The following is a 25,183-nucleotide window of genomic DNA, read 5'->3' as shown; positions in this document are numbered from 1 at the left end:
GTGGAAAACTCTGCTATTTTCATTGGAGTATGACAGGAAAAGATATGCGGTGAGGTATCAATAGGTTATCCTCCCCTCTGACAATCAGAAACTGCCTGGGGCGCAGGGGGGGGATGTGCCGCAGGCAATAATACTGCACCGAAAAAAAACAGGGTCACGCCCTTCTCAGTGAGAGATGTGATATCTCTGATGGACAACTCTGATGATCAGGCGACCTATCCAGAGGGTTCTGACAGTGCACTGCCGCTGCCACAATGCTCCTGTGCCATCTATACCCAGCATCTACTTCACCTACCACATGCTAATGAAAGATGAGCAGCTGTTTTCATTGGAGTATGACAGGGAGAGGTGAGAGGTGAGGCAGCAACAACGTTAGCCTTCCCTCTGACTATCAGAAACTGCCTGGAGCACAGGACAGGCCGCCCCACGGGCAAAAATACTGCACTGAAAAAGGTGGGTGGCAGCTCAGTCCTGCAGTAAACCGATGGTGAGTCAGCAGAATTTCTAGAATCAAATGGTGACAGAACAAGCGACCTGATAGTGTAGCAGAAAAGCTAATTTCACATTAGAATGGGCATATCTGCAAATGATATTGTATTGGTAATAACATGTATTTTTCCCTCTTGTACAGTTGTATGTAACAATCCTTTGTATAGCGTTATTCTAGGGTCTGTGTACTCTAATCAGCATGAGGTCTGGTGTGTGGATTTGTGACAAAACCCCTCTTGACTAGTCCCCTTTGAAGCTGGGCAAGCGAGGATGTAAGAAGGTCTGTCTTCCTAAAACAGTCATTAAGAGCCCTGTGTTCTGTTTGGGGACAGTGATCAAAGAATGAATGGACCAGGGAGACACAGGACCTTATTCAGAGTCGGTCGCAAGCGATGAGCGCTCGCAACCGACTCGATGTTGGTCCACAGGGCATGCGCACGACGGAGACTGCTCCGTTGTGCACATGCGCGAACCCCGCTAATGACGGATCACCCGTCGTTAGCGGGCTCGAAGCAGACGGAGCGAGCTGTCGATGTTGATTGACAGCTCACTCCGTTTGCTGGGCGGGCAGAGGGCATGCCCGGCCAAACGGAGGCGTTCCTTTCGGAACGCTTGCCGTTTTGTGAGCGTCCCCACTGACATCATCAGTGATGTCAGTGGGGAGCTTCCTGCTCCAACAGACTAGACCATCGCGACCATCTCCCTTAGCGGTCGTTAGAGCTGGGGGTGTTAACCCACAGCCTAACGACCGACATGGAGTCGGCCATTCAGGATGCAAGCGGCCGGCCTGTTTCTGAGCGACCGCTTGCATCCTATGACCGCCTCTGAATGAGGCCCACAGTCTCTGGGGGTGTGAATCTCCTCACCTAGTCACTGGGCATGTTTATTGGCCCAAGCCTGTTCCCCAAACTTCAAATAGAGCTGAGTGTGTAATTAATGAACCCCTGTTCAGGTGGCCAGGAAACCCTGAGCTTCAACCAGCTAAACAATCCACTGTGAGCTGAAAAGGGTAAAATCATCCCCAGGGAGGGGGTGAGGGGGGTGCCTGGAAAAAGCAGGCATAAATATGTGAGTCAACCCTGACCCATTGGTTCATCCTGCACGAGGCTATCAAAGGATACAGATGATCCCGAGTTCATCACTGGGAAGGCCTCGTCCCGGAAACATTTAATCCACCGTGACCTGAATGGTTTGTTTCCCCATTTATTATTTTATTTTCTTTGAGTAACTGTGTGATTTTTTTTAACATTATTATATTCTTTGTAAACTTTTGTACATAAGCTTTGAAGACATTCTTCAATTAAACATTAATTCTAAATCTGGATCTGTGTTTTTATGACCCAAGGCCTCATATGGCTCATATTACCTTTTTTTCCAAGTATTGATAAATGTATGTGCAGGTAAGAGCAGCAACTCACTTTATGCTTTAGCATTATATTCTTCTGCTGGTGGCAGTTACCAGGTTTAGTTAACCACACGTGCTGAGGTAACCTGTAAATGTCACGGGCGGCGATTCTCCGATTGGTGTATCTGTAGGGTCGGCCCGCAGGACCGTGACAGATAGTGTAATATTATGGTTGAAAATCCTTTGATAATATGCATACCTAATGTATGCTTGTTCAAAAGCGTAACTGCAGGAGTTTAACTTTTCAGGTTTGGTACCCCTCCCAGATGAGAATACTTCACTTATGAAAAGCCTCATATTTCAATAAAAGATATCTCCATATCATTTTATGTAAGTTTAAAAAATAGGAACAATACATACAGCATACAAGCTTTATCATACAAAACAGGGTTGGACTGGTCCACAGGAGTACAGGGGAATCCCCCGGTGGGCCCCACTGCCTGCGGGCCCACCCCCTCCTCTAGGGATCAGGTTCAAGACTGTGCACTTGAACTATACATTATACCTATGTTACATTGTTATTATATGTTACAGAGCCGTAACTAGACTTTTTGGTGCCCTGTGCCAGAAAGAGCATTGGCACCCCCCTCATTTTTCAAAGGGACATAATGCACCCAAAAAAGGGCCATGGCTTCATGGGGAAGGGCCAGGGAAGAGATAGGAGAGGCCAGGAGATGCTGGGGATGAAATAAGAGAAGCTACAAGCAAGAATGATAATAAACATAAATTTGACAGGCCCAAACAGCACCCCCTGACCTGTGGTGCCCTGTGCGATGGCACCGGCCGCATTACCCTAGCTACGGCCCTGGTATGTTACATTATACTGCACAGGACTATGGCGTATTTTCTACAATGCACTGCTGTTATTAATCTGGTACATTATCATGCATGCACTAGAAGTATTCACTATATATACATTTTTAAGGAGCTCAGTCCTCCCCCTAAATATGGGCTCCTATCACTGCATTTTCCCGGTGGGCCCTTCATTCCCCAGTCCGACACTGATACAGCATAAAATAGCTTATCTGTGAATGAAGATGTGAGGGCATGTATGCCGTCCAATAGGATATCTCCTTTTAAGAAGCAAAAGTTCAGAAGATGAGGCAAACAAGGATGTATATCCAAAAAACAAAGATATATTCAGCTTGTCATTCCCACCATTTATCACAATCTGAAGTATCAATACTCAGTAATGGATTGATGATTGCCCTCACACAGAAACCCAATTAAAATGTTTATCGATTTGAACACATTTGCCAGGAAGTTAACACTTACAAGGCATTTTGCAAAGAAGGAAATGGCCATAATAACTAATTATAACAACTTCTCTAAATTAGGATACTCAGGCACTGGCCTCATCACTCCGAGAAAACAGGGCTAATGCCCTAATGTGCGAACCATGGCAATCATGCAGCAGCTTAGGGGGCACTTAGCATAAACTACTAGTACGAGATCTGCACATGCATAGTTGGACGTGGACGTGTGAAGATCTCGCTCCATAGGAGTTGTACATATACACAATAAATTGGGTCCATAGTATCCTATACAAGTTTGACAGAAATATTTAATGTTTCTAGTAGTTTCTTTTGTTTACATAAAAAAGACATTTATAGGATGTTTGTCTCCAGCTGTTCAGTTCTACGTCACATTATACAGTATGGTGATAAATGTAATTAATTAAAGTAAGATAATCTTGCTCTACTCAGTTCTTCCGAAAAAAAACCATACATCCTAGCTCTACTTATTTCTTAAAAAAGAGCACTGTAATATGAATGTCCTGTCCTGGCCTTGCTATCGATCTCCCAGATAACAAGGTCGGTGATAGATGTATTAGCATGCTTCCTGCTGGACATTTGCACAGTGGTCTGTGTTTACCTACAAAAGCAGGGATGGGGAACCTCAGGCCCAGGGGCCTTATAAGGCCAGATACATACAGGCTAGCAGAGCTTTTTTCTGCTGGACTCATTTGGCTAGCAGGGTGCCTAGAATGGCATCCTGCAGCCAGAATCTATGCAGCAGTGTTGCCTGGAGCATCCTTAGGACACTTCAGATGGTCACACCGCTGCCCTTACAGCTCCCCAAAGCAATCTCAGGATGCTCCGGGTATTGCTGTAATCACCATTAATTTTGGCCCCGCCCCTGTGGGACATCACATGGAGGGGGTGTGGCATGCACCAGGCCCGCGAATAATGTTATATATATCAAAATGGTCCTCAGCAGAAAAAAGGTTATCCACCCCTGTACTAAAGCATGGCAGTAATATAAAAATGTATAGAATACATGTGTATTTGTTTTTAAATATAAGGTGTAGCTTTGTGGAATTGCATTATCCAGAAAAAGGAGATTTATGTTCTTACCTGTTAAATCCTTTTCTTTGACTCCATAGGGGGCACAGGGATCACTCGAGCTATAGCCTGGAGAGAGGAGAGTCTGGGCACCAAATAGTTAACATTTATTTCCCAGCAGCCCAGGCTCTCTTTCCTTTGTACCCCAGCCCCAGCCACCAGCAGCCAGTTAAGTTAGCAAGCCATGGCAAGGAGCGAGGAGAAGCAAGACAGCCAGACACTCTGAATCACACACATAGGCAAGGTGAACAGAACCGATACTCAAGCAATTAAACCCCGTCAGCCAGGTGCATCAGGGTGGGCATCCAGTGCCCCCTATGGAGTCGAAGGAAAGGATTTAACCAGTAAGAACATAAAATCTCCTTTCTTCCTCCATTAGAGGGCACAGGGATCACTCTGGGACATCCCAAAGCTTGTCCCCATATGGGAGGGGCTGCTCCTGGGCTTCACATGAAGGCTGCGTCTGAAGATGCAAAGGTGTCAAATACAGCTCATCAGTGTCGACATGATGAAAATCAACATGATCAATGTCGACACTGCTGTTTCAGCTACAGGACATGCTACATGGGGAAGTTAAAACACCATCACCTAGCACTGTCTATTATTACACAAGCATTTTTATTTTATGGAGTAAATGAAATAAATCTGGTCACCATAGCTGCTACACCCCCTGCATTATTGCTAGTTCTACCATTGTCATGTCCAAAATTTATCTTTAGTACAAGTAAAAATACAAAGCTCATCCTACAGTAAAGAGAAAGGAAATGAGGAGCGCACTAAGGACCTGATTCAGAACCGCTCGCTAGCGCTGTGCGCTCGCAAGCGCCCCGATGGTTTGCGAACGCGCATGCTTCATTCTGCGTGTGCGCAAACTACTCTGTGTGATCGCAGGCCGCTCACTCACCCAGCAAAGACAGCCCAGTGTAATGAGTGACAGGAGAGGCTGTTTGTGGGTGGTAACAGGGGCAGGACACTAATAATGGGGGAGTGGAGGTGCGAAAGCAGGCGTGCCTGGGTGTTTCAACGCCATTTTTAAGGTGTGCATAATTAACAGACCGTCACAGTACACATCACATGCCTGTTTTTACACTGAAGTCCTCGCAGTGCTTGCGACAGGGTAAGGTGCTGCGATCACTACCGATGGTGCTCGAAGTACCAATGTTTTAATACACTTCCTGGAGATTACGTGTGCTGGTGGGCATCTCTACATACGCTAATGGGTGTCGCACGGCCAATGTGGGTATGCTTATGCCTTGGCGAGCGATTGCTTCCCATGGCATCACTTTGACAAATTTGCATACGCTGGATGTGAGTGATCGCATCTAGCGAGCGGCTCTGAATCAGTTCCTGAGTTGTTGGAAGGAAGTTTCCTGACAGCAGCAGAAGGGCCCCCAAGGAAGTACCTAAGAAGCGCCTAGAGCTGAACCAATTAGTTCCTTCCAGAGCATAACCCCTATTAATTTGCTAAAGGTGTAGCTGGCTGCCTAATGCTGGGTACACACTGACAGATACATTGGCTGATCAATTGATCAGCCAATATATCTGCTGCCCGTCGGCCAGTGTGTACCCGCGATATGTCGGTGAACGTCGGTGTTCACCAACATATCACATTGGCTGTGCTGCACAGCCGATGGACAGATATGTCTGCAGACATATCTGTCCATCGTCAAATGTGTACGGCGGTCTGCAGAATGCCCATACACACTCAGCAGCAGCTGCTGGGAGGGGGGTGGGACACGCTGCCGACCCGCCCTCCGGGTCCCAGATATATCCCACATATATCTGTCAGGTATGTACCCACCTTAAGGAGTGAGGGCAACCAAAGCAAACATAAGGTAATTAGATGGCGTCAAGACCTGCATTGCCCTTGTAACAGGGAGAAGTAACTGTACCATTTCAAATTGATTAGAGCAGTGCGTCATTAATCGACATCTGTGATTGTTTAAGATGACCTGCGAGCTTCAAGACTTGCCCAGGAGAGACTGGTTAAAATATATGATCTCCTCACTACAATGATATTAAGTAGAGGACTACTGAGGAGGGACCCCAGAGTGTTAGGGCTACCTCTGAACACTAGATGAATCTCTAGAACAAGATATATATTGAGGCATTTCCCTATAGCTAGCTGATGTTCCCGTAGAACGCTGGTACTTGGCTGATGCCAGCTCAGAATAGTAGAGACTTATGACTAAAGCAGAGTACATACTGTACAATATATCATTCGTACAGCCAATGAATGATATATTGCTCCTTGTAACAGCAGGTGTGTACACCCATATGTCTGTGAACGACATTGTTCACAGACATATCGCGCCCACCGTGCTGCATGGCAGATGCCGATATATCTTGCAGAGGTATCATTATATCTGCCTGTGTGTACGGCCAACCTGCTGACCAATCCATATGCCGGCAGCTGGAACCGCTGACAATGACTTCACTACTGGATCCTGTGGCTAGGCATGTCAGTCAGCGGACTGGTAAGTGTGTATGCACTATTTGATTGTGCAAAAAACTTCCCAAATCATTGAATCGGTTGGCCTGTCGGGCAGGTGGCCGGCCAATTCATTGTTCTGGTGTGTTCCCAGGTTATGTGTCAGCTAGGGTAGGTATGGATACTACTGGGGAATATTTTTTTCTTTTTTTTATAGACTAGAATAAAACCCTCCCTTTCATGCACCTGTGAAAGACCATTAAATTGATCTGAGTAGACACTATATTATATTACTTTTCTGAGAGACATGGATGGGACCAGCACTTGGATGGTGTGCTGGTTGCTGTATTGCTATTTGGAGGATTCTGTGCCTCCAGGTGAGTTGGCTCTCAACTTAGATATATTAATGTATATGCTAATATCATGAGGCATAACAGTATACAATTATATGACCCAAAGTGGGTGCTATTATCATGTAGTGTTAGGGACCACGGGTACAGAGACACCTTGATGTGGCCCGGATGGCTTAAACATATCTTTGCAAATATATGCAACAAAGATCTCTGGATTTCTATTATTATGTAGTATTTAAATCTTATTGCTGGTCTTTTGCAGTGCTTTGGGGACATTTTTTTTCTTTTTTTCTAGTCTAGAATAAACCCCTCCCTTTCATGCACCTATCCAATAAGTTTATCTGAGCAGTCACTATTTTATAATAGGTATGGATACTAGCAAGTCACTAAGCAAACTGCAGGCTGTGGTACACCTGAATAAAGGCTGACAAGAAACTAAAGAATAACCAGAAGCAGGCCAAAAGTCAAGACGGTCTGTAGACAAAGATAAGCTGAAGGTCTGGGAAGGCAGCAAGTGAGCATATATGGGCAAATGTAGCCAGAGATTAGTACAGGTAGCAGACAGTGTATTCCAGTCAGAGCCGTAACTAGACTTTTTGGTGCCCTGTGCCAGAAAGAGCTTTGGCACACCCCCGTTTTTCAAATAGGGACATAATGCACCCAAAAAAGGGCCATGGCCTCATGGGGAAGGGCCAGGGGTGAGATAGGGGAGGCCAGGAGATGCTGGGGATAAAATAAGAGGAAGCTACAAGTAAGAATGATAATAGACAGAAAATTGACAGGGCCAAACAGCGCCCCCTGCCCTGCGGTGCCCTGTGCTATGGTACCAGTAGCCATTTGCTAAATAAATTTTGCACAGAAAGGCTCTGCACTCCTTTCCATTAACTCCCCCAAAAAGCCAATCAGAATGCTCCTGTTAGGATGCGGCCTGGGATTGGCCGCTACTCACCTCTGCACTGGTGTCCTTGGGCTTAGGTGTCAGACGCTAGGAGTGGAGGTGAGTGGTGACTGAGTATTCTCCCTGGGGTCCACTAGGGCTTCCATGCGTTCGTCCTGGTTTCCTGGGTGCCGGGCATGGGCGCAGCCATATTGGTTCATATCACCTAACTAGTCTCTCCCAATGGTAGTCCTATGGTCACTCAGCTGATCCTCTGATCAGCTACCCAGGGGTATTTAAGTCTGACTCCAGGAACAGGAAACTGCTGTTCAACTTCACTGTTCCAGTGCCTGTGATTCTCACCAGTGTTGCTCTGTGTTATTTCCTTTAGTGTTGCTTCCACCTGCTCAGTTCTCTAGAGTTTATTGTATTAGCTTCCATGCTAATCCTCAGTCTGAGACTTTAGCTCTCTCACAGAACTTCAGTGTTTTATGTCTTTTTCATGTGTTTTTGTATATGTGCTGCTAGTTCTATTACAGCTTTTCTGTGCTTCCTAGGTGTCAGGTTTCCTGCTAATCACTACTTAGCTCCCAGCTGGACATCTAGTAATCCCCAGTATATGCCTGTGTTTTTCTGTACAAACCAACACCTGCATCTCTAAGCATTCCCAGTATATGCCTCTGTCCTCTCTGCTCTGTGTTTGTTTGTGCAAATCAGCACCTGGATATTTAACTATTTCCAGTCCATGCCTGTGTTCTAGCATTCAGATTCTTCCCCTGTGTTCAAGCATTCAGATCCATCTCCAGAGTTCAAGCATTCTGTTAACCACCAGTGTTCTAGCATTTAATATAGTCTTGGTCTTCTGCCATTCCCAGGTACCTCTCCAGAGGGCCGCGACCTGCTCACTTGGTGCGGCAATCCCAATTGAAGGGGTCACTGGAGAAAACCACCAAGTGAATTAGACTCTGCACCTCTGGGCACGTCTAGCCAAACCTGGGATCGGCCGCAACTAGGAGACCTAGCTACAGTCACTTCCCTAGTCACCCGAAATCCCCGGGTCACCGTCCTCCACAGAGGAACACTTGCACCGGATCGTGACTGCCCCTTAGACATGTGACCTTGGCAGTGGCTTTGAGAGCAATGGGCATGGAAAAGAAGATGTATGCAAATAGGTGCTGATAGGAGCTACAGATCCTGACACAGAGATATGTGTGGACTATAATATAGCAAAAGGAGCTCTCCTAAAATGTTATACCATCACCCCAGAAGCTGAAAGGCATATGTTCTTGAACTGAGCCAAGGGCAATCATGTTACCCACGAAGAGTCAACAATTCCCGGTGAGGTGAGTGGACGGAGCCATTGCTGAGACCAGGAAAATATAACAGTTACAGGAATAGTTCCTAGCTGGTGCACAATGGAAGTCTGAGAGGTTCCAGGTGCCAGTGAAGGAGCCTGGAGACCAACCTGTCAGGGGAAAAGAGAAGGACAAGGGACCGGGGAGGGGAACAGAAGTATGCCCAAATGGTCACAAAGTGGAGATGCAGGGATTCAGGTGATATCAGGAAGCGGAGAGCAGTTGTGTTGGCTGTTTTGTTGAAGAAGTTGACCCTGTCATTTAGCAGGCCAGTGATATATTTCACTAAAGCTATATACCAAATGCAGAAAATCACCACTATACATGATTAAATGTACTGTGACTAGATCAGGGTAAAGGTGTTGTCTCCTGGGATAAATGGTTGCACTTGTCATGCAGCAAGCCATGTAGTAGTACACCAGTCCAGGTTACTTGGTACAAATCACCACAGCTAGTTTAATTAGAAACTCAAAAATAAACCAAACATAAAAGTAAATCCTGGACTGTCTGGCTCTAACTAAACAAAATAATTCCCTCTCTGAAAGTATAAGGACCTAACTTTCATCTTACAAAACAGAAGTCTTTAGCCAGCACTTACATTCAATAATCACAGTGTCTCTCAACAAGCCTCTGACCTGTTCCCCAGGCAGTGAGAGACTCTCTACAGAGACTAACACTCCCGTATTAGTTTATCACAGTTGGTCTGGCAATCAAGGCTGCTAAAAGACAGATGCTAAAATCATGGGGCATAAATATCTACCCTTGGCAACATTTGCAGTGTTTTTGTCTTATATCCAGCCCAACCTCCTGTTTCAACCCTTGGGCCAGAACACCTGTAGCCCCTAAGCAAAAAATAAGAGACAAAGCATCTGCGTTGGCCAGATGGCTTCCCGGCCTATGCTCTACTGAAAACTTAAAATTTGGCTATGCCAAAACCAACTAGATATTCTCCCTTTGGTCTCTTTATTCTCAGCCATCCTTCAACAGAGCATGATCCATAATCAATCTAAATTTGCACTTCAAAAGGTAGTACCTTAGTGTTTCTAATGAGCACTTAATTGTGAATGCTTCTTTTTCAACAGTGGCATAATTTCTCTCATGTATATTCAATTTCCTACTTAAATAGATTAGAAGATACTCTTCACCATCTTTGCTTTGAGATAACACAGCACCTATCCCTACATCTGATCCATCTGTCTGCACAGCAATTTCATTTTTAAAGACAGGTGTCATCAAACTGGTTGGGTGCACAACACTACCTTCAATGCCTGAAAAGCCTTTTCTGCCTTAGGCTTCCACTTAACTATAACTGACTGTTTACCCTAGGTAAGGTCATTCAAAAAGACAACAATAGTTGCAAAATTGGGTATATATCTTCTATAATACCCTGTGATTCCTAAGACAGCTCTCACCTTCTTCATATTTAAGGATCGTGGCCAATTTTAAAATGCCTACATTTTATTAAGATGGGACTTTATCCAACCTATGGTGTATCCAAAATACTTCACCAGTTGGCTGTCAATCCTGCCTGAGGAACGGAGTGCAACACTGCTTGTACCCTGGTTAAGGGAGAATGCCAATCAGCACTATAGATGACTACAACATCAAGCTAAGCAACAAAATCAATCAATAGATGGAGTAACTCGCGCCCTCTAGCTGCTGCACGGTCCCACTTACAAGAGCACCAAATCTTGAATGGATACATATACAAAAATCAAAAAGTAGCCCACAAGCGCTGCTAGAACTCAGGGCCTGATTCAGAGCCGCTCGTAAGCAGCCGCTCGTTCGTTCCGAGCGATGTTTGCACAACTGCGCATGCGTACAGATCGTAATACGCATGCGCGAACCAGTGAGTGCGGACGAAAATCGTTTGTTCGCTAAATAGCGAATGCCTGCTATTTTGAGTGACGGGAGGAGGGGCGTATGTGGGTGGTAACAGGGGAAGGTGCTTGAAAATGGGGAGTGGAGATCCGAACGCAGGCGTGCTTAAAGGTCAAAACGGGCATTTTATGGGTGTGCATAATTAATACAGCAGCGTCATTGACCACGTCACTGGGTTATTTTATAGTCAGAACTGCTCGCAAGATTGCGTTAGGAAAAACCAACCACAAGAATAGCGAGCAGTTCATACGCTGGTCGATGTACTCGATGAATCTAATAAATAGCGGACATGACGTAGGATGCGAGCGGCCAGGGGGCGTAGTTTTCCAAAAAACGACCGCATGTTTGGTTCGCTCGTTCAGACCTAGAGGCGTGAACAGACCGCAAAGAGCGAACGGATCATTTGAATAGCCACCCCTTTTTTCTGAACGAGCGAGCGCAAATAGCGTCCGGCTCTGAATGAGGTCCTCAATGCGGATGTCTTGATAAAGGCATCCTATCTCTTTAAAAGATAAAGAACAACAAGGGGATTGTATTATCCAACAGGAGAATTTGTTTTTTCACTGTGTTTTTCAATAGAAACCTCTAGACTCACCCTATTTTGATGAGATGCGTTCACATAAAGGCTGAGGAAGGAAGTAATTCCGAAAAGCGTTGGTGTTTAGAGGACCGCTGAGGTGTTGATTCCACTTCTATTTGCTGATATCCAGGCTCTTTTGTTGCATCCTGAGGACCTTCCAGCCCTACTGATTTCCTGGGACAGTGGGGTGAGGAGTGGTGATTTTTCTATTCTTTTTTCCTCTGTTTAGCCTTAAAGAATAGAGTGGAACATACCATATCGACACACAGGGGTATTTTATTGTTTTTTCTTGTATATTTTTTTATTTTTTTTGTTTGGTGTTTTCGTTTGTATGCAATAAAACCTGTATGGAAATTTGATTGGAAACCTATGGACTATTAGTGGTTTGGATTTCATACCTTGGAACACCTGGGGATAAAAGGATTTATATCCCAGGTGAGTACAATTCTGTAAGAGTGTGAATACTTCTCTTCTTGGAAGGAAGAACAAGGGGCTATTATAGAAACCTTTATGTGAACGCATCTCACCAAAATAGGGTGAGTCTAGAGGTTTCTATTGAAAAACACAGTGAAAAAACAAGTTCTCTTGGCACTTAGAAGTGTGCAGCACACAAGTCCACAAATATGGCAACGTGTAGCACACAACAGTATGTGACTGACCTCACAAATACGTGATTTATATAAGTGAGATCATTGACAAAGCCCTTCCCACACACACACCTGCCAGGGCTGGAGGAGAAGGAAAGGGACAGGTATAGATGGACAGTAAAGAAATACAGCAGATACAGACAGGACTAGCAAAAGTGACATACAATGCAGAGTTAAACAGCCTGCACTTGGTCACTATAATCAACCTGCCCAGATTCAGTGTCTGGGAGGGCTATAGCGCTGTTTACACTAACCTTTAGGAGGGGAGAGGTACACAGGGGAATCGACCACACACCGCCGGAGAGATCTGCGCTGCCCACCCAAGCAAAGAGCAAAGATGCCCGCCGGAGAACTCAGTGGGGTGTGGCCACAGGAGGAGCAGCTCGGCAGTGCCAGAACACAGAGCTAAAGGTGCGCTGAGCTGAGGGGAGGAGCCGCTAAACAGGGAAGGCTCTTTCCCCTGACTAGCGTTTAACCCCAGGGACGCCGGTTCCCGCTTCCGGCATGACATTCCCTGCTGGTCTAGTGGTCTCATGGGGTATGCCTACTAGGGGGGAGCCCACCACCACTCAGCTAGCACCTCCGGTCTATCCCCAGAGACCGGAGGCAGAAGACTGCACTTAACAGGCTGACACACGCGGGTCACCGCAAGCAGTGACCCGCGGCTTACCTTTTCCCCCAGTGGTCCAGCAGCAGTCAAAGTGAGAGCCCAGAGCCCGGCTAGTACAGACTCTGGGATCCCGCCGCGATCCCCAGATCTGTACTGGCATCAAGGCGCCAGTGAGGGTGAAGGAGCGGCAGCTTAGACGTCCAATGGACAGTCTGAAGCTGCCACTCAAAAATAGTAAAAAATTAAAAATAAATTAAACTAAAATGTAAGCTTAGGGGCTGTCCAGCAGCCCCCCTGCATTAAGGCGACCCGACTCCGGCCGGGCAGCAACTAAAAACTGAGGTGCCTATGGCTGGGACGGGGTATATAGGAGGATGGACCCAGTGCATCATGAGATCAGCAAAGCTTTAACTGCGTTGTGCCCGTGGATCCAATCCAGCTATACCGCAAGATCAACCCTGTGGACCCCTATGGAACCTGAAGTAGAAAGTCCTGGAATAGTACAAGTCAATCACTAGTGCAAGTGAGTCCAGAGTGCTTTCTATAGGCCCCCAATAGCAGGACCTTATTAGCATAATAAAATTTTAACATAATGATTGGAGGAGGTCTGAAATCCACACAATGGATCCTTTACCCTTTAACTAGTGACTCTGTAGATAAAGCACAGCTCAACTCGCCAAGTAGTCAATAGGAAACCAGTTGCATCAAATCTTTGAGTTTAACAGATTCAAGGAGACCAATGAGACGAACATTATTTCTGCGATTTCTGTTTTCTAAGTACTCCAACTTGTCTCCAAGTTTGTGCCTCCTATAGTTCATCTTCACATTTAGGGCTCTATTTACTACAATCCGAATATTGAATGCGGATTGTAGTGTGATATTACCGAGTGAATTCGCATTGCGAATTCAGGCAATATCACAGGGATTTACTATAAATCCCTTGCAGGGACAGAGCTTGCCATAAAGCTCTGTCCATGCGGATCCCATCCGCACTCTAGTCGCGGTATTTTCGGGAAAAATACCGCGACTAAGAGCCCACGCATGCGCCGACCCACCGTTGCTGCTGCCCCCCACCAGCGCTAAGCCCCGTCCCCCGGCGCTAAGCCCCGCCCCCCGCGATCGCAGACCCCAGCGACCCCCCCTCCCTTCATTACACTTACCTGCATCCTCCTGGCCTCCAGTGGTCTTCTCCGGGCTTCCCGATCAGGTGATCTCCCATACTGCACTGGGGCCCGATCACCTGATGACCGGGCAGCAGTGCACTGTGGGAGACCAGCTGACCGGAGAGGAGCCATCACCGGAGGCCCGATCACCGGTCCCAGGATTCAGGTAAGTAAAAAAAAAAATGTTTCATTTTTTTTTTTCTTTTTTTTTTTTACAGCAATCAGCTTGCGGTCTATTTAGACCACATAGCTGATTTCTGGTACCGACTCCCGCCTCTGTTCTCTCCGTTATCACAGGGCTTCCCCCGGTATTTTTTTACAATTTATTTTTAGTACCTATGCCATGGTCGGATCACATTTCCTATTACAATTATGGGAAATGCGATCTGCTTTACTAAAAATAAGTGATACTAGGGGTTGGAGTAGAATTTTACTAATTCTACTCCAATTGCCCTATAGTAACTACAGGTGAAACTCAAATAATGTGAAAAGGGTGTGAAAACACCCTTTTTCACTTTATTTTAGTAAAAATAATGTTAATAAATAGAGCCCTTAGAAATTTGCTGTTATGCCTCCGTTAGATGGCGTTTATGTTGATTAAGTTGTGTAAAGGCTGAGCCCACCAAATCTTTAATGGGTGCTAATTTTTGATCTAATAAATTAGAAATTTCAGTAATTTTGTGCGTGTTATGCAGGGATGGAGAGGGCTTCGCACAATGGGCCTTATTCATTACAGATCGCAACTGTGATTACACACGGAGTCTCACTGCGATAGTATGCTAATCCATTGTGATCGCTATGCCATTGCAGCACAACATAAGCATTCCCACTTTACCTTGCACACATCCGTAATCCTTAGCAAGATTGCAAAACCATCGGTAACATCGAGTACCATCGCAGCCTCACGCACACTTGCACAAGCTCTGACCTTACTCAGGAATTGCTAACTTCATCACACGCAATGAGTACTCAAGTTGCGTAAGGCATCACACTGGATAATTTATGCACGCCCCTGCAACGGCGTTCAAATGCACTGGCACGCCTGCGTTTCGCCAATCCCACCCACGTCACCTCCCACAAACGACACTTCCTGTCAATCACTCAGCAATGGGTCTGTGTAGTCACTGTGATCGCAGTCCCGATCACAGTGGCCGGTTCACGCACGTGCGTTGTGATGCATACGCATGCGCAGAATGCAACAATTGGCTGGTTGAGTGCGTAACCGCAGTTGTGATCGGCAATGAATCAGGCCCAATGTAAGCAGTCGGACGGAAGAGCCTTCGGTCTTCCGCTGGATCTAGATGCAGGAGGAGAAGCCACCTCAATATTTGAAGCAGATTTGTCTTTGCATTTATTAGCCTGATTTCCTTTGAGGCCCCTGGTTTGTTTGGCTACAAACTTCTCCATGATGATAACTAGAGAAATCCTGACAACAGAAAACAGTAGCTGAGGCAAATATTAGAAGACACCAAGAGAAATTTATGGCATGTAGGAAGAAAGGGGGGAAGCACTCTACAGTCTGAGGTAGAAAAGTGTACCTGATGGCCCCTACAGCTGAAGAAGTGTGGGAGACAGTGGTGTAGTATGGTGGCTGTCATTTTAGAACAGTACACCATCAATGGAGTAGTGTGGACGGCTAGCCGACCAGCAATGAGGGGTCTATTGTCTCTAGCAGAGGAAGGGTTGCTCACCAGTCCGCCAACATGAAATAGGCTTTAGAGGGGGTGAGAAGACACAGCCAAGAAAAAGCAGCTGTGTTAGCACACAAGGCCGGATTTAAGATGATGGCCACGGCAGTGCTCTGCAGTGTTAGGGCTTGATTCCGGTGTTTAAGCTGGGCGCCAGAGGTTGGTAAGTCCCGCTGCCAATGCCTGGAGCATTCCCGCGGCCATCTGGGAGACTTGCCCACTTTTCCGGATTGCTGGGAGCGCCACCTGATTTTTGGGAGGCTCCCAGCTGTTCCAGAATAGTAGGCAATACTCGCATTCTTCACCATGTATGCAAGATCAGGGTAAGGGTGCAAATCCACCGATGGACTCTCTACTTTTGGGCACCATTGCAATCACCATTGATACTTACATTGCCATACTGGCTGGCGCAGTGTCTCTTACTGAACCTTCTCTAAAAATGGCCTCTGTGTCTACAGCTCTGTGTTTGAGAATGCAGCCACATTCACTGACACATCCGTGACACTCTCATAACATGCCCATGAGATGAAGATTTTTGCATTCATTTCAGGCCGCCGCCTAGTCACTTCCCAGGAACACTCATGGCTTTCTGCAGCCAGCTCAAATGGAAGCGTCCTGCAAGCAACAGCAGTTTCTGCAAACACTCAGTGGTAGGGTTTCCAGGACTTTTCGAGCATGTGCAGTAGAAAATTATTGCTCAAATGCACAAACAACGACACTGTGTCCACCTCTGAATCAGGCAACAGTAACATAACAAGAGGGTCAATATTGAAGTCCAAGGAAATTAACTAGTGTATGAGGCCAGATATCTTGTCCCGAAAATAAGAAACCTGGGGCAGTCCTGCCATACATGATTAAATGTACTGTAGCCAGATCAGGGTAAGGGTGCCGTCTCCTGGGATAAAACGTCACACTTGTCATGCAGCAGCCAAGTAGTAGGGCCTCAGTACAGGTAACTGCAGCTAGTTTTATTAACAGCATAAAAATAAACAAAACATAAAAGTAAATCTTGTCTGTCTGGCTCTAACAAAACAAAATGATTCCGTCTCTCGAAATGGAGGGCCAAAACATCCCTTTCACAAAACAGAAGTCTTTAGCACAGCACTTACATTCAATAATCACAGAGTCTATCAACAGGCCTCTTACCTGTTCCCCAGGCAGTGAGAGACTGACTACAGAGACTGACACACCCTTTATCAGTCTCTCACAGGTTGTTTGGAAATCAGGGCTCCTAATCAGATTGTGTCAACTACAGAAGCTAATGTCTATATGGGGATATAGATCTCCCCTTGACCACCTTTCAGTGTTTTTTTGTCACAGTACCGATTGTTTCGCAGTGTCTACAACATATACACTAGGAATAAACGTCAGAACCAGCAAGCTAACTTTACTTTTCAAAACATTGTGTCAAAACTAGTGAAATATGACTGTAGAAAGCAGATGTTATGTTTAGCTACAAACATTAATAAAGATTACCTGATAGCTGAAGGGAATGGGTACGGGATGCCGGTGTTTGAGATCCCAGCGGTCAGAATTCCGACACCGGCATCCCGACAGGGTTAGAATACCCACACTTTGTCGGTCGGTATGCCAACCCTCCCCTTCTCCCTACCCTAAGCCTCCCTCCCCGATGCTTAACCTTAACCTCCCCCCCATGTGCCTAAACCTAATTTCTCCCTTCCCGCACCCTAAAGCTAACCCTCCCCCCTTAGTGCCTAACTCTAACACTCCCCCTAGTGCCTAAATCCTAACCCCTATTCCTAACGTTAATCTTACCCTAACCCAGGTACTTACCTTCGGGATTCCAGCAGTCGGGATGCCAGCTCTGGGATTCTGACAGGTGTCGGGATTCCGGCGCTGCTATTCTGACCGCTAGCATCCCCCGGTCTGTATTTTAACTGAATCCCATTGGAAAAAAGTATATTGCTTTTATTACAATAAAATACATTTAGGCAGAAGCAATATGTTTATTTGAGTTAAACACAAATTTCTAGGTGTTAAATAGACTCTGGTGATAATGATGAGTAGTAAACCGAGCCTACGGAGCAGGCGAATCACCAGATACAAGTCTGTATATGGATGAATATACACATTTATTTCTGTGTACATAACGCCGTAGCAAATACAGGATATTTGCAGTGAACTTTGCATCGGGCCCTATATTTTCAATTACAGGTTGAGTCTCCCATATTAAAATAAGGAATTATTTTGGCATGACTGTGATAATGAAACCTTTGATTTTTGATGGTTCAATGTACACAAACTTTGTCTAAGGCATAAATTATTAAAAGTATTGTATAAAATAACCTTCAGGCTCTGTGTATAAGGCGTATATGAAACATAAATGAATTTCATTTCTGTACACAAACTTTGCTTAAGCCACAAAATTATTTAAAATATTGTAGAAAATTACCTGCAGGCTGTGTGTATAAGGTGTATATAACACATAAATGCATTCTGTGTGCATATTGGCGTCCCATTCCCAAGATATTTCGTTATGATATGCAATTATTCCAAAATACAGGAAAATATTGCGTTATCCAAAATACCCCTGGTCCCAAGCATTTTGGATATGGGAGACTCAACCTGTATCACAGTACTACAAAATGTTCATCCTGTTTAGGCTACAGATACAAAATGTAGGTAATTTACCGGCGCCCGGGAAGCCGGCCGTCAAAATCTTGCCGTCAGAATCCCGGCTCGGGACTAAAGATAGGCTGACACCTATCTTTAGCCCGACGATGAATTCCCGACATCCGGGTACCCGAACGAAGGTAAGCTGTTAGCCACAGTGTGTGAGGGTTAGTTTTAGGGGCCCCAGGAGGAGATTAGGGTTGGGCACCCTCCTGGGGAGGGGTAGGGTTAGGCTACGGGGAGGGGGTGTTAGGTTTAGGTACCCCCAGGGGGAGGTTAGGGATAGCTATTCCCCTGGAATGGTTAGGTTTAGGGTGTGGGAGGGGGGGGTTAGGGTTAGGCACCCCAGGGGGGAGGTTAGGGTTAGGCACCACCTGTGGGGAGGTTAGGGACCACTAAGAGAGGGTTAGAGGGGGAGAGGGGTAGGTTTAGCATACTTGCCACCTCTATCAGCATTTTCATCCTTCGGGCTTCAGCCGCCGGGACTTCATACCCATTCCACAGATACACGGCACTATTGTCAATGGTATGACAAATTTAAAATGTTGATTGGTCTACACAGCTAAGACTAAATTTCATACAGCAGAGGTTCCCAAACTCGGTCCTCAAGGCACCTTAACACTCCAAGTTTTAAGGATATCCATGCTTGACCACAGGTGACTTAATTAGTACCTCAGTCAATTTAATTTAACCACCTATGCTCAACCATGGATACAGCCTCCAGCCTCAGAGAGTCCGTCTGGACCACAGCAGTATAGCGGTGAGGTTACACAGCAGATGTAGCAGCAGCACCTGCCCGCAGCACCACCCGAGATCCAACTTATCTGGACAAGTAAGTCAGAACCAGAGACTACTTTGGTCACTCAGGGGGCATGTGATAGAAATGCTAGCGGGCAGGGGCTGGCATGTGAGAACCTCTGGTTTGCAGTTGGTGACATGTGGACAGTGTTGTGTGTAGGGCACAGGGCACACTGGAAAGCTGTGGGTGTGGTGTGGGGCATTCTGAAGGACATGGGGCACACTGGGGCACACTGGAGTTCTATTCATGGAGCAGATAGAAACAAACTTCAGCTTCCCATCAGAAGCATATTTCCCTTCTAGCCCCAATGGAGCAGCAGCAGCAGCACCGAGGAGAGGTCAGGGGGTGTGGCGTATATGCGGCATAGCTAACCTGCGTCACCTAACTCTACGGTGCAAATTCTGTACTACTACAGAGCAAGCAAGCATCTGCTTCAGGCCCAGGGTGCAGTCTATTAGGTCGCACAAGAGATGCAGCCACTTCATTGCTGTACTTTGCAAACTTAATAAAAAAAAATTTGGACCACTGACCTGGCTCCAGTTTTCCCATGGGACCCTCCCCCCTGCTGAGCCAACCTGTCTTCCCCCTCGGAAGTCAGCAAATTTTGTACACAGGCTTATTGCAGAGTATGATGTGAATGTGCATTAATAGAGTACATGGGGCTACACTAAGTGGTAATAACTTCAGAAAGAAAACTTTAAGTACATGGACTTGCCCTGATTTATCTTTGCTTATTATTACAAGGAGCTCACTATTGCCCCAGAATGACTCTCTTTGGTTTGAGAGAACTAGTGATCCGGGCAGCAGGTACATGTGCGCAAAGAAATATGGGGCCCAGTACAGAGGAATTATGCAGTGTTTCTGGCCACAGCGGGCCCCCAGGCAGTCCGGCCTCTGATGGAGCCCCTGCATGTGTATGATGGAGACCCTGTGTCAGCTATCTGACCTACCATGGTTATGCAAATCAGTGATGTCACAGTGGCCAGTGATGTCATAACACAGGACAGCCAGTGAGGCTCACCCTCAGCAGAGACTTGCATTATAGTTACAGAATCCTAGCAAGTTGCATCGTTTTTATTATAAAGCGCATTTTTCTCTAATTCTACTACTGGAGAAGCATCTGAGAGGCTGTAAGACTAAATGTGAGGCGTCATGGCCTCGTCTAGGTAAGTGACTGTCTGTGTTGTGTTTTTAAAAATAGGGATTTAATTGTTACAAATGTAATATTTATGATCAGATTTACAATTATGTGGAACACCAATTATAGCTAATTTATTTCTCTAAGTACATCAATACTGTGACTAATTACACAAACATTGATAGCTTCCAAAATTGATTAACTTATAATTGTGCTTCAAATTCTTTGAAACAGAAGCCGATATACGTTAATGTTTCACTGTTTGTTTTTGTGGGGATTGTTATTATTATTATGTTTTGTAATAGGTTTTTTTATTGAAACACCATAGAGAATTAAAATTACAAAATTTGTTTAAAAAAAATAGAATATCACATCAATCGATTACATAATAGCATGTCATAGAATTGGTTTTTTTTGGTTTTCTTTTTCATATGAAACCACTTGAATTCTTTTAATAGTACTAAACAAGCATTCTCATCCTCTACACCAGGCCTAGACAACCTGTGGCTCCCCAGCTGTTGTGAAACTACAAGTCCCAGCATGCCCGGCCACAGTTTCACTATTAGGGAATGCTAAAACTGTACCAGGGCATGCTGGGACTTGTAGTTTCACAACAGCTGTAGAGCCACAGGTTGGCTCTACACAAACTTCTTTAATGTAGTTGTCTCTAAGATAAGACTGGAAACGCACCAGCTCTCATCCTCCTCATTTTAAACCGTCCAATCCGCTTATAAAGCTAAATTCAAAATGACCCAAGGAAACAATTTCTTCTGTTCTGTTATTGTCATGTTGGAATATTAGGAACAGTTTTATTCTGTATCAAAATTCTGGGCCTGATTCAGAGCCGGACGCTATTTGCGCTCACTCGTTCAGAAAAAGGGGCCGGCTATTTAAATTGAGCGCTCGCTCTTTGCAGTCTGTTGATGCCTCTATGTCTGAGCGAGCGAACAAAACATGCGCTCGCTATTTTGTAAAGACGCCCCCTGGCTGCTCGCATCCTACGTCATCTCCGCTATTTTTTTGATTAATCGAGAACATCGAAAGGCGTCTGAACTGCTCGCAGAGCTTGTGGTAGGATTTTCCTACCGCAATCATGCGAACAGTTCAGGCTAAGAGACAACCAAGTGACGTGGTCGATGACGCTGCTTTGTTAATTATGCACACCCTTAAAATGCCCGTTTTGACCGTTTGGCACGCCTGCGTTCGGATCTCCACTCCCCGTTTTCAAGCACCTTGCCCTATTACCACCCACAAACGCCTCATCCTGTCACTCAAATTAGCAGGCACTCGCTATTTTGCGAGCGCTCGATTTCCGATCGCACAGACTGGTTGGCGCATGCGCATTACGACCCATACGCATGCGCAGATGTGCAAACATCGCTCGGAGTGAAAGAGCGGCCGCTTACGAGCGGCTCTGAATCAGGCACTCTGTTCTCAGGGGCCAATGTAATAGTGTTCATTCTAGCACCCTGCATATGTCACAGCCCGTGCCGTTCCTCTTTCCTGCCTGGGGTGTCGCTCTCTGCTCTGGTGCTTCTAGCACACTCAGCTGATGCAACACACTGCTGAGATACAGACCACAATGTGCTAGAATGAACACTAATGTAATCTGAGCTGCAGAAGTATATGCCTTATTACTGCAAACCCATTACCAATATCACTGTAATAATGTAAATAGATAATAACAGTAACATTACTGTATATTGGCATAAACATGCTCAAGATACATTCAGCCAATTGGACTCTGCTGCCGCCCATTATGGGGCGTATTTTTAAAGTGAAGGCGCTCATACTGTACTTTGGTCGCATTACACCTCCCCTTTACCATAAGGGGAAGTAAGCCTAAAATGTGTCTCTGCCGACACGGCTGTAGATACATAAGATTTTTGGTGTGCATGCACAGCTTACAATAGTGCATGGATTGGGGGGAAAAGGCGAGTCCATCTCTACATGAGCAGACTGGAGATGGCATGGTGTGACACTGTGCACTGACTGCAGATGGCATGGGGTGACGCTGTGTGCTGACTGCAGATGGCATGGGGTGACGCTGTGCGCTGACTGCAGATGGCATGGGGTCATGCTGTGCACTGAATGCAGATGGCATGGGGTGACGGTGTGCGCTGACTGCAGACGGCATGGGGTGATGCTGTGCACTGACTGCAGACAGCATGGGGTGACGCTGTGCACTGACTGCAGGCGGCATGGGGTGACGCTGTGTGCTGACTGCAGGCAGCATGGGGTGACGCTGTGCACTGACTGCAGATGGCCCGGGGTGATGCTTGTCACTTACTGACGCCTCTCAGAGTCTCTCGGTTGGCATTGGGCTCAGCTGCAGGGCCGTGGGCAGGGGAGGGACTTGTTTTCCCAGCTCACAGAATATATTATATATGTCATATACATAAAAGAGGATTATTATTTGCACTTATAATTCACAATTTTGTTTTTGCATCTCTATCTTTAGTAAGAGAAAGCGGAAGACGAATAGAGATTCGGCATCAAGCTCATCGCTAGAAGCCGATCCAGGTAAGACAGGAGCCAGAAGTCTTTATAAACCTCCGGTAAGATATATCTGTAATTTTGACATAGAGTAAAGCAGGGGTTAAAGTGGGCAGGAACGGAGTGGAAATGAGGGGCTGATTCAGACCCGCTCGCGAGCGCAGGATGCTCGCAAGTGGGTCGATGGTGCCGAATTGCGCATGCGCACGACGGAGGGAGCTCCGTCATGCGCATGCGTGAGACCCGAATAACGACGGCCAAGCCGTCGTTATGGGTTTCGCACCACAGGGGCGTGCTGTCGATGGTGAGTGACAGCACGCCCCCTTTAGTGGGCATGCCGGGGGCGTGGGTCCGGCCCCACTGACATCAGTAGTGATGTCAGTGGGAGTGATTTTGGCTCTGATAGAGCCAAAATCACTCCAGGGCTTGCGGTCACCGAGAACATACCGCAGGGTCTCGTCGCAAGCCTGATGGTCGCGATGGTCTTGACCATCGTGACCATCATCATGGACGCTCGCTATAGCTGTGGGTGGTAACCCACAGCTATGCGAGCGTCCATGAGGCCGCTCCAAGTTGAGGGAGGAGGGCCCTGATTCAGAGTGAGTGCTCTGGTCAGAGCATCCGGCTCTGAATCAGGCCCTGAGTTCCATTACCTCTAATGGTAGGTGAAACTAGTTCCACCTCCACCAAGTCCCTGCACAGAAGTCCCACAGACAGAGAGACACACACTGTCTGCCTAGGGAGGCTCAAATTCTTCAGAGGTCCCTTATTTCAGAGAAATCAGCATATACAGTAGGTAAGGAAAGAATCAAGTGAAGGCAATAAATAGGTGGTGCAAAAAAAATGTGTGTGTGTGTGTGTGTGTGTGTGTGTGTGTGTGTGTGTGTGTGTGTGTGTGTGTGTGTGTGTGTGTGTGTGTGTGTAAAGAACAGTTTTCACACTTGTTTTGGCCTGTCAGACTAGCGTGGAGTTCCACCACCTCTCTAGGACCACTATAGGCCCTGGAGTAAAGCTGGGTACACATCTGGTCGAGCATCACTCTCTCTACCCTCTGTCTCACAACTACATTCCCTTACTTATCTTGCATGTACTTGTTCTGGTTTAATGTGTGATTTGTGTTTTGTATGAAGAACACACCATACATAATGTCTTGCCTTGCTTCCACAGCATGCATTTTCTGTGGTCGTGCAGAGAATGACGTGCCCAAGTATGGAGAGCTCCTGTGTAATGCCAAGGAGAAGCTGAACGTCCACCACTTCTGCCTGGTAAGTATGGAAAGTAATGATGGATGAGCATCAGTTATAGCAGCTGAAATCAGCCTGTTACACAGTAAGGAGCAGATTTATCACAATCTGCAATATTTATGCAAATGTGACAATCATTTTGTCCTATGGGCCTGATTCAGCTTGGAACGCAAGCCTGCGGACGCACACGCACCCTGCTGATGTTTGCGTTCTGCGCATGCGTATGCATCACAGTGCATGAGCACGCAGTCCCATCGCACAATGATTAACAGGAAGTGACCATTATTGGTGGGGGTGGAGAGAGGGGGGTGGTCGAAGGAAAGCAGGCATGCCAGTGTGTTTGAACGCCGTTACAGGGGAGTGCATAATGAAGCCCCTGCGATGGCGTACGCAGCCTGAGCTCTAGATACTGACAAGAAGTTTAGCAATTTCTGAGTCAGGTCAGCTCTACCACAACTGTGTGTCTGGGTCCGATGTTACTCTATGTTACCGATGTTTTTGCAGACTACCATAGGTATTGCGGATATAAGTATTGGGAAGTGGGCGGCTTACTGAAGTGGTGGGCGTCTGAGTATAGTGCTGCGATCGCATTGCGAATGCATTCATTAGCATATTTTTGCAGAGGCCGGATGCGTGCGATTGCAGACTTGCGATCCATCCTGAATCAGGCCCTATATTTGCAAGGTGATGATGTAAATGTTTACTCAAATTTATCAATCTCCTCTTCCCGGGAGGCTAGTGCCGATAAGAGCCCAGTCACAGTGAGCCTTTGAAGCAGAGAGAGAGCTTGTGGGTGGTTTGGGCAGGGGAGTAGAGAGCCCAGAGGAAAGGGTGTAGCCTAATTGTGGGAGGCATGGCCATGCCCCATTAGGTTTAAAAAATCCCCCTTTTTTCCAACGCTGGGGAGGATGGCGCTGTAAGCCCCTCAGCCTAGCACAAAGCCACGGGGAGGGGGGGTTGATCAGTATGGTTGCTCCCCCCACATAAAAGCAACAAATTGTTCTACCAAATTAAACCATATATTTTATATTTTCTGTTAATTAAAATG

General features: G+C 46.2%; 1 protein-coding gene across 1 annotated transcript in view; it reads left to right on the top strand.

Annotated features, from left to right (window-relative positions):
• The first annotated feature begins 202 nt into the window (after nt 1-202).
• Nucleotides 203-25,183, top strand: part of LOC148479021 (E3 ubiquitin-protein ligase PHF7-like) — a 46,420-nt gene continuing 21,439 nt past the window's right edge. The window contains exons 1-3 of the mRNA XM_088455105.1: nt 203-348; nt 22,857-22,918; nt 24,059-24,156. Coding sequence (XP_088311231.1) covers nt 203-348; nt 22,857-22,918; nt 24,059-24,156 — 306 coding nt within the window. The remainder of the gene's footprint in view (nt 349-22,856; nt 22,919-24,058; nt 24,157-25,183) is intronic.

Source organism: Taudactylus pleione, unplaced genomic scaffold (genome assembly GCF_031769625.1).
Source record: "Taudactylus pleione unplaced genomic scaffold, aTauple2 ptg000642l, whole genome shotgun sequence".
Classification (NCBI taxonomy): domain Eukaryota; kingdom Metazoa; phylum Chordata; class Amphibia; order Anura; family Myobatrachidae; genus Taudactylus; species Taudactylus pleione.
The sequence above is the reverse complement of the archived record's forward strand: the minus strand, read 5'-3'. Positions and strand labels throughout refer to the sequence as shown.